Below are 10,203 nucleotides of genomic sequence, written 5' to 3'. Positions count from 1 at the left end.
AAAGATTGCAGGCGGGTCGGAAAATGGCTGGGAATGGGAATGGGTCGGAGCTGACAAGCACACACCCCAAGCTGGGGGTCTCAATAGCCAAAAAGAAAAAAAAAGAAAAAAAAAGGGCCGTCCGCCAATACAGGCAGGGGTGCAGTGACGTTGGCACCCCCACCCTCACAACAAGATGCATACGGCGCTGCGCGGGCCTGCACGGCCCACCCCTGCCCGAGGCGCCCCTGCCCCAACACCGAAAAAAAATAGCATTGGAAGGAGGGATGGATTTTTTTTTGCTGAGCCCAACTCGAGGGGTGGTCCGAGTGTCCGCTACAGCGCCCCATCATTGGTCTCAACTTCAAGCCTCACGCAGTGGTTTTTGGGGAAGCACGGAGGGGCGGACAGGGATCGGCCCCAAAGTGGTGAATGTGCAGACAAGGATAACTGCCGTCTGTCCCTCCGCTCCGGGCCTGCAAATTGCGTCTGCCTCCGTTACCTTCCCTCCCTCATTCCCCTCGTTTGTTCTGCAACCCGCCACAGGCACACACTTCTCGGTCTTCTGCCGCCGTATTTCCCGGCAGGACAAGAAGCAGAACATCCCCCACGCTGTCGAGTCCCCCTCCCACGCCCGCCCGTGGCTTTAATCTTGTGCCCGCCTCTGCCCGCTATAAACCGCCACTAAGCCTGGCCATAACACGACGACGCTGCTCTAGACCTTGGCAAGCCGCTCAACAAATTAGCATTCGATACCCCTCCGGCCCCACGCCGTGCCTGCCCGTAGGCAAGCAGACACCCAGCCGGCCCAGCAACACGCCATCTTCGCCTGTTGACCCAGCCGCAAACTCACCTGCCCCTCGGCCACGAATACCTGGAGCTTCCAACCGCCCACCGAAGCTAGTCGCCGCCAGAGAGCCACCTCACAAGCTCTAAGCTGGCCAAGCCCTGGTTTTCTCTGAGCTTGCAAGCTCGCTCCTCGGTTCCCAGGGGCATTTCATGACTGCGGCCGACCCTTTATTCCTCGACCCTGCGACCATCACTCTCTCCATCTCTCACACCTCGACCCGCCGCCTTCACAATGTCGGAGACGAACGGTAGCGCACCAGCTGCGAACACCTCGCGGCAGCGCAACGGGAGCAGCGTCACAGTTCCCGCCCCAAACGGCAAGGCCTCATACGCAGAGAAGCACAGGATTGCCGACCACTTCATCGGTGGGAACAGGCTGGAAAATGCCCCTCCCTCCAAGGTGAAGGAGTGGGTGGCAGCCCATGACGGCCACACCGTCATCACAAACGTGAGTTGCTTGCGTGGATGCTCCCCCTGTGCCCCCACCATATGCGTGCCGGGCGCTAGGCAAAGACACTGGCGGGAGTTGGCGGCCTAGTCCAGGGACGTGCAGGTGTGCTAACAAGACCATCCCGACTAGGTTCTGATTGCCAACAATGGTATCGCTGCCGTCAAGGAGATCCGGTCAGTTCGGAAATGGGCGTACGAGACTTTCGGCGACGAGAGGGCCATCCAGTTCACGGTCATGGCCACCCCGGAGGATCTCCAGGCGAATGCGGACTACATCCGCATGGCAGACCATTACGTTGAGGTTCCTGGAGGCACCAACAACAACAACTACGCCAACGTCGAGCTGATCGTTGATGTTGCGGAGCGGATGAATGTTCACGCTGTGTGGGCAGGATGGTAAGTTTCCCCAAAAAGTCAATTGCGGTCGTCGTGCCGTGTTTAGTGCGGGGAATACCGTCACCCAGAGACTGACAGCGCATCTGTAGGGGTCATGCCTCGGAGAACCCAAAACTGCCCGAGTCACTGGCGGCATCACCCAAGAAGATCATTTTCATTGGTCCTCCTGGCTCTGCCATGCGCTCCCTAGGTGACAAGATCTCTTCCACCATCGTAGCACAGCATGCCCAAGTTCCTTGCATCCCCTGGTCCGGCACCGGCGTTGATCAGGTTAGCATTGACAAAAAGGGAATCGTCACGGTCGACGAGGATGTCTACATGAAGGGCTGCGTCACATCATGGCAGGAAGGCCTCACAAAGGCTAAGGAAATCGGCTTCCCTGTCATGATCAAGGCTTCGGAGGGTGGCGGCGGCAAGGGTATCCGCAAGGCCCTTGGCGAGGAGGGCTTTGAGGAGCTCTACAAGGCTGCGGCCAGCGAAATACCCGGATCCCCCATCTTCATCATGCAGCTCGCTGGAAACGCGAGGCATCTGGAGGTTCAGCTGCTCGCTGACCAGTATGGCAACAACATCTCTCTCTTCGGCAGAGATTGTTCCGTTCAACGCAGGCACCAGAAGATCATCGAGGAGGCACCAGTCACAATCGCCAAGGCTCCCACATTCAAGGCCATGGAGGATGCTGCTGTCCGTCTCGGAAAGCTCGTCGGCTATGTTTCTGCAGGCACCGTCGAGTACCTGTACTCACATGCCGACGACAAGTTTTACTTCCTGGAGCTCAACCCTCGACTCCAGGTCGAGCATCCCACGACTGAGGGTGTCAGTGGCGTTAATCTGCCGGCTGCCCAGCTTCAGATTGCCATGGGTATCCCACTGCACCGTATCTCCGACATCCGGCTGCTGTACGGCGTGGACCCCAAGCTGTCGACCGAGATCGACTTTGAGTTCAAGAACCCCGATAGCGAGAAGTCCCAGAGGCGGCCGTCCCCCAAGGGCCATCTGACTGCGTGCCGTATCACCTCTGAGGATCCCGGCGAGGGTTTCAAGCCCTCAAACGGTGTCATGCACGAACTGAACTTCCGCAGTAGCTCCAACGTCTGGGGCTACTTTTCCGTCGGCACCCAGGGTGGCATCCACAGTTTCTCCGACAGTCAGTTCGGTCACATTTTCGCCTACGGCGAGAACCGGTCTGCGTCCAGGAAGCACATGGTCATTGCCCTCAAGGAGCTGAGCATTCGCGGTGATTTCCGTACCACCGTCGAGTATCTCATCAAGCTGCTGGAGACTGAGGCCTTTGAGGACAACACCATCACCACCGGTTGGCTGGATGAGCTGATCTCCAAGAAGCTCACTGCTGAGCGTCCTGATCCCATGCTTGCTGTCGTTTCCGGTGCTGTCACCAAGGCTCACCTCGCCAGCGAGCAGTGCCTAGGAGAGTACAAGACTGGCCTGGAGAAGGGTCAGGTGCCGTCCAAAGACATCCTGAAGACCACCTTCCCTGTCGAGTTCATCTACGAGGGCTTCCGGTACAAGTTTACCGTCACCCGTTCCAGCAGGGACAGCTACCACCTCTTCATCAACGGCTCCAACTGCTCAGTCGGTGTGCGACCACTCAGCGATGGTGGTCTGCTTATTCTTCTCGACGGCAAGAGTCACAACGTCTACTGGAAGGAGGAGGTTGGTGCCACCCGCCTCTCTGTCGACAACAGGACTTGTCTGCTTGAGCAGGAGAACGACCCCACGCAGCTCCGCACCCCCAGTCCCGGCAAGCTGGTCAAGTACACCGTCGAGAACGGACAGCACGTCAAGGCTGGCCAGACCTTCGCCGAGGTTGAGGTCATGAAGATGTACATGCCGCTCGTAGCTCAGGAGGATGGCACGGTCCAGCTGATCAAGCAGCCTGGCTCCACACTTGAGGCTGGTGACATCCTCGGCATCCTTTCGCTGGACGATCCCAGTCGCGTCCAACAGGCGCAGCCCTTCCTCCAGAAACTGCCCGAGTTTGGTACTGCCGTTATCACCGGCAACAAGCCTGCCCAGCGCTTTGCTCTCCTGCATAATATCCTGGAGAACATCATGCTGGGTTTCGACAACACCACCATCATGAAGGATAGCCTGCTGCAGCTGATTGCGGTGCTCCGAGACCCCGAACTCCCTTACAGCCAGTGGAATGCCCAGTTCTCTGCCCTGCACACACGCATGCCCCAGAAGTTGGAATCCCAGCTTGGACAGGTCATCGACCGCGCTAGGGCTCGCCAGGCTGAGTTCCCGGCCAAGAACTTGCAGAAGACCTTCAACAAGTTTGTCGATGAAAATGTTGCCCGCGGGGACGCCGCAATGCTCCGGTCTACCCTTGCTCCTCTTACGGATGTTCTCGATCTGTACTCTGAGGGTCAGAAGGCTCATGAGCTCAAGATCATGGCTGCCCTCCTCAGCAAGTACGTCGAGACGGAGAAGCTGTTCTCGGGTCGCCGGCAGCAGGACGAGGAGGTCATCCTCAAGCTCCGAGATGACAACAAGGACGAGATCCCGAAGATTGTGCAGACGGTGCTTTCGCATAGTCGCGTCGCCGCCAAGAGTCTTCTGGTTTTGGCCATCATCGAGGAGTACCGCCCCAACAAACCTGAGGTCGGCAATGTCGCAAAATACCTCCGCGATGTCCTGAGGAAGCTCACCGAGCTCGAGTCCAGACAGACCGCCAAGGTTGCCATCAAGTCCCGGGAGATCCTCATTCAGTGCTCTTTGCCCTCGCTCGATGAGCGCAAGAGCCAGATGGAGCACATATTGCGCTCGGCTGTTGTCGAGTCGCGCTACGGAGAAGCTGCCTGGGACCACCGTGAGCCCAACATCGAGGTCATCAAGGAGGTTGTCGACTCCAAGTATACCGTGTTCGACGTGCTCAGCCTCTTCTTCGCCCACGATGACCCATGGGTTGGCCTTGCTGCCCTCGAGGTTTACATCCGTCGCGCGTACCGTGCTTACGACCTGGGCAAGATTGAGTACCATAGCGATGAGACCGATGAGCCGTCGTTCGTCACCTGGGATTTCGTCATGAAGGTGACTGGTGACATCGAGTTCAGCTTCGGTGGCCCGCTGCAGTCTGCCACGCCATCGTCCCCCATCACGCCCAACGAGTTCAGCTTCGGTCGCGTCACATCGATCAGTGACATGTCGTACCTGTCCAAGAAGACGACCAAGCAGCCGACCCGCAAGGGTGTCATTGTGCCGTGCAAGTACCTCGAGGAAGCGGAGGATCTTCTGGCCAAGGCTCTTGAGACCCTGCCGTCTAAAGGCGCGCGTAAGAAGCTTGCCGGACCGGCTGCCGGTCTTATCCCAACCCTCGACGGCAAGCGCAGGCCCGCACCCATGCGCCGTGATAGTGACGACGAGTTGACGGCTGTTGTGAACATCGCCATTCACGACGCCGAGACCCTCGACGACGACGAGATCCTCTCGCGGATCAAGCCCTTCATTGCCCAGTTCAAAGACGAGCTCTTTTCCCGCCGCGTGCGACGCATCACCTTCATCTGCGGCAAGAACGACGCGTCATACCCTGGGTACTTCACTTTCCGTGGGCCCAACTATGACGAGGACGACAGCATCCGTCACAGCGAGCCTGCCCTCGCCTTCCAGCTTGAGCTCAGCCGTCTGTCCAAGTTCAAGTACAAGTCGGTGTTCACCGAGAACAAGAACATCCACGTGTACGAGGCCGTTGGTAAGGGCGTCGATTCGGATAAGCGCTACTTCACTCGTGCCGTCATCCGCCCTGGACGCCTTCGTGACGAGATCCCGACCGCCGAGTATCTGATATCGGAAGCTGATAGAGTCATTAACGATATCTTTGACGCACTTGAGATTATTGGCAACAACAACTCGGACCTCAACCACCTGTTCCTCAACTTCATTCCGACGTTCAACATTCAACCCGAGGATGTCGAGCAGGCGTTGGCCGGTTTCCTCGAGCGCTTCGGCTCCCGCGCCTGGCGCCTGCGCGTGGCTCAGGTCGAGATTCGCATCATTTGCACCGATCAGAACACCGGCACCAGGCTGCCCATCCGTGTCTACATCACCAACACGTCGGGTTACGTCGTGAAGGTGGAGCTCTACCATGAGCGCAAGTCGGAGAAGGGCGACGTGGCTCTTCACTACTTCTCGGGCACGTCCAAGACCGGCGCCCTGCACCTGCTCCCCGTCAACTCGCCCTACCCGACCAAGAACTGGCTGCAGCCCAAGCGGTACAAGGCTCACCTGATGGGAACCCAGTACGTCTACGACTTCCCGGAGCTGTTCCGCCAGGCCATCCAGAACAGCTGGAAGAAGCTTGAGGCGCAGCAACCCACGGCCGCGGGCAAGCGCCCCCAGGAGGGCGAGTGCACCAGCACCCTTGAGCTGGTCCTCGATGATCATGATACTCTCCAGCCCATTGACCGCGAGCCGGGCACCAACACCTGCGGCATGGTGGGCTGGATCATCACGGCTTTTACCCCAGAGTACCCCGAGGGTCGTCGCTTCGTCGTTGTGGCCAACGACATCACGTACAACATCGGCTCGTTCGGCCCCAAGGAGGATCACTTCTTCAACAAGTGCACCGAGTTTGCCCAGAAGCTTGGCATTCCCCGCATCTATCTGTCCGCCAACTCTGGTGCCAGGCTAGGTGTGGCCAACGAGCTCATGCCGCACTTCAAGGTCGCTTGGAAGGATGGCCAGAGCCCACAGAAGGGCTTTGACTACCTGTACCTCACGGATGCTGCCAAGAAGATGTTTGAGGAGAACGTCATCACCGAGGAAGTCAATGTCGACGGTGAGACTCGCCACAAGATTCTCACCATCGTTGGTGCCGAAGACGGCCTTGGCGTCGAGTGTCTGCGCGGTTCCGGTCTCATCGCCGGTGCCACGAGTAGGGCATACAACGAAATCTTCACCTGCACGCTGGTGACTTGCCGTTCGGTGGGTATCGGCGCGTACCTTGTCCGTCTTGGTCAGCGTGCGGTCCAGATTGAGGGTCAGCCCATCATCCTGACGGGCGCCCCTGCTCTGAACAACCTGCTTGGCCGCGAGGTGTACACCTCCAACCTGCAGCTGGGAGGCACCCAGATCATGTACCGCAACGGCGTGTCGCACATGACTGCCAACGACGACATGGAGGGCATTTCCAAGATCATGGAGTGGATGGCTTTCGTTCCTGCCAAGAGGAACATGCCCGTGCCTATCATGCCGAGCGCCGATGGCTGGGATCGCGAAATTAGCTTCGCCCCCCCGAAGCGCCAGCCCTATGACCCCAGGTGGATGATCGCGGGCAAGGAAGACGAGGAGGGCTTCCAGCCGGGCCTTTTCGATCGCGGCTCGTTTGTCGAGACTCTGGGAGGTTGGGCCAGGACCGTCGTCGTCGGCCGTGCTCGTCTGGGTGGTATTCCCATGGGTGTCATCGCTGTCGAGACGCGCTCGGTCGAGAACATCACGCCGGCGGACCCTGCCAACTCGGACTCGATGGAGCAGGTTACGAACGAGGCCGGCGGTGTCTGGTACCCCAACTCGGCCTTCAAGACGGCACAGGCCATCAACGACTTCAACCACGGCGAGCAGCTCCCGCTCATGATCCTGGCCAACTGGCGTGGTTTCTCAGGCGGCCAGCGCGACATGTACAACGAGGTCCTGAAGTATGGATCCTTTATCGTCGACGCTCTTGTCAAGTACGAGCAGCCCGTCTTTGTCTACATCCCGCCCCACGGCGAGCTGCGTGGTGGTTCCTGGGTGGTGGTGGACCCAACCATCAACCCCACGGCCATGGAGATGTACGCCGATGTGGACGCGCGCGGCGGTGTGCTCGAGCCGGAGGGCATCGTCGGCATCAAGTACCGCAAGGAGAAGCAGCTCGAGACCATGGCGCGCCTCGACCCTGCGTACGCAGACCTCAAGAAGCGCATGCTGGCGGCGCAGGAGGCGGCCAAGAACAAGGGCGCGAACATGGAGGAGCTGGAGCAGATCAAGAAGGAGATGACCAAGCGCGAGGAGCAGCTCCTGCCCATCTACCAGCAGATCGCCATCCAGTTCGCGGACCTGCACGACCGGGCCGGACGCATGAAGGCCAAGGGTGTCATCCGGGACGTCATCGAGTGGAAGGAGGCACGTCGCTTCTTCTACTGGCGTGTGCGCAGGCGGATCAACGAGGAGTATCTCCTGCGCAGCATCGCGCGCGCCACGGCCGGCGCCGCTGCTGTCTCGCCGTCGCACAAGGTCTCTACGCAGGCGCGCACTCGACACATGCAGCTGCTCTCGGCCTGGAGCGGTGTACCCGAGTTTGATCGTGCGGACCGCGAGGTGGCCACGTGGTACGAGGAGAACCGCCAGGTGGTGGCGGAGAAGATCCGGGCCCTCAAGTCGGAGGCAGTGGCGGCTGAGATTAGGGAGCTCATCCGCGGCGGCACCTGGGTGGCAGGCGAGGGCGATTCGGTGCCCGTTGCGACGGACACAACGCCGCCAACCTCGCCTCAGACGCCCGCGCCCGGCCTCAACAAAGCCGGCGTCAGCACGAGCTGGAAGGGCGTGCGCGACGTTCTGCGCGTCATGCCAGTGGAGGAGAGGGAGAAGGTGCTTCAGTTCCTGCGCGAGTAGGGGAAGGCATAGTGTTTGTCGTTGCGTAAGGTGATATGGGTGTTGGGGATTGTAAAAAGGTTCCGAGGTGGGGGTCCCCTGACTGCCCAGTCTGGCGCTTGGCGTTTGCTTACAGGATGCTCCTTTGGTGGCTTTGGACGAACGGACGAGTATAGTATAGACTCTGCGCCATTGCTTATTATTTGGATTTTCTTTTTTTTTTGCTGCTACGATAATCTCTAGGTCTTAGAAATGAACGTCTTGCGATGCATCCTATCCATTGTTTGATGTGGTTTGCCGCTTTGTCCTACCAGAGCCAAATGCGCCGCGGGTATGTTCTAACGTGCCACAGGCGTTCGTGGTGGGGTGGTAGGTAGGGCTGGGCTCAGGCTGTGCGGGTCGAATTATAGTTGGGGGCAGTGCCGCCGCTGCTTATGATGTATTACTAGCAGCGTGCTTACTACGCCCATGTAGTCATACTAAGCTTCCTATTGGCTTCTGGTTTACGGTGAAGGCGGCCGGATTGAGGTGAAGGTGAGTGTGAGCAGAGCAGACCAGTCACCGAGGGCCTCATCTTGACTGTCTTCCAAAATGTCTAGGTAGGTACTTGCTAGGTGAGCGAGCCCCTGAGCACTGGCTCTTGAGATGAGAGATCAACTTGTCAGGTCTGTCGCCTTCGGGCCCAGGCACCACGATGATGTCGGGGAATTACACGGTTTGGCCGTGATCTTTAGCACACAGAGGTCGGATTGGCTGCTTGTTTACGACGACGGCTCGCTTATTTTTAGGGCTGCCGTAGTTGCTGACGCGAACATGGTTGGTGGCCTAGCACAGCACAGCGTCATCCCCTAGCCCAATTAGGCGCATCCTCTTCCATATCGTCACACGGCCTCACTAATTGAGCTTCTAGCCCACCACATTTCCAATCTTCAGCGCGCTGCGCAGTTGTACCTGCTTGGCCGGAACCTAGACCTGCCCCCCTCAGCCCCCGGCATGCGAGATCCAGGATGTTTAGACGGGCTTGGGCTGATGGGTGTGTGTGGCGCTACGGGATGCTTGAGTTGTTGGTTACACTTTGACGGGCCCCTCAGTTCCTAGCCAGCTCCTCAGTTCCTAGCCAGCTCCTCAGTTCCTAGCCAGCTCATGAGCGAGCAGGCAACCATATTCTCTTATCTTTCATGGCTCGAGGTTTTACGAGATGCTTGACCACTTCTTCTTTTGTTTCCCCCTGTTTCATTTCATTTTTTTTTCTCTTCTCTTTTAGCGCCTCTTCCGTCTGTGTTCCAGGAGACGCTCGGAAACCCGCCCGGTAGTCTGGACCTTTTCCCCCCAGCCACCGTCTTGGACGTCCTGTGCTAGCGCCCCCTTCGCAGCGCTTGCTATTGCTATATACATACCAGGCTTGGCGAGACATTCCAGTCTCGCCCTTCCCGTCCCTTTCGCCATGAGTAGCCGGTGGAGGGATCCGGAATCCCAGGAGTCACAGCAGCAGTCGCCGCCGCAGTACAACCCAGGATACGTACCGGCCCAGTACGCGATGGACTCGAGCTATGGGAACGGGCAGCAGCCACAACACCAACAGCAGCAGTTCCAGTACAGCTCGTATGGCGACCACGGGCAGCAACCCCAGCCCTACAGCACCGTCCCGGCACGGGGGCAGCAGGTGTACCAAGTCAGCCCCGAGATGCAAGACGTGAACCTGTACTCGAACCCGCCGCCGCATCATCACCAACAGCAGCAGCAGCAATACGTGGCGCACCAGGCGGCACCGCCGCCCGGCCACCACGGCCCGCAGCAGTACACGCCCATGATGCCGACGGCGGCGTTTGGCGGCGGCGGCGGCGGCGGCGGGGGGTACCAGCTCAAGGACAGCACGCACGTCGACCAGCCGGGGGCGGCGGGCGGCGGCGGCGGCGGCGGCGGGCCGACGACCTACTCGGA

At 59.2% G+C, this 10,203-nt stretch overlaps 2 protein-coding genes across 2 annotated transcripts; both read left to right on the top strand.

Annotated features, from left to right (window-relative positions):
- The first annotated feature begins 412 nt into the window (after window positions 1-412).
- GGTG_13957 (acetyl-CoA carboxylase) lies at window positions 413-8,570 on the top strand. The gene is made up of 3 exons (XM_009231882.1): window positions 413-1,276; window positions 1,409-1,674; window positions 1,764-8,570. The coding sequence occupies exons 1-3, from the start codon at window positions 1,061-1,063 to the stop codon at window positions 8,281-8,283; spliced, it is 7,002 nt and encodes a 2,333-aa protein (XP_009230146.1). The 5' UTR covers window positions 413-1,060; the 3' UTR covers window positions 8,284-8,570.
- A 1,136-nt stretch (window positions 8,571-9,706) lies between these two features.
- Window positions 9,707-10,073, top strand: GGTG_13956 (hypothetical protein; the record flags this gene model as incomplete). Its single annotated transcript, XM_009231881.1, has 2 exons — window positions 9,707-9,963; window positions 10,025-10,073. 2 exons carry the CDS (start codon window positions 9,707-9,709, stop codon window positions 10,071-10,073), a joined length of 306 nt encoding a protein of 101 aa, XP_009230145.1.
- Window positions 10,074-10,203: the final 130 nt, after the last annotated feature.

The sequence above is a fragment of the Gaeumannomyces tritici genome (assembly GCF_000145635.1).
Source record: "Gaeumannomyces tritici R3-111a-1 unplaced genomic scaffold supercont2.88, whole genome shotgun sequence".
NCBI lineage: Eukaryota > Fungi > Ascomycota > Sordariomycetes > Magnaporthales > Magnaporthaceae > Gaeumannomyces > Gaeumannomyces tritici.
This window is presented reverse-complemented; position numbering and strand designations above follow the sequence as displayed.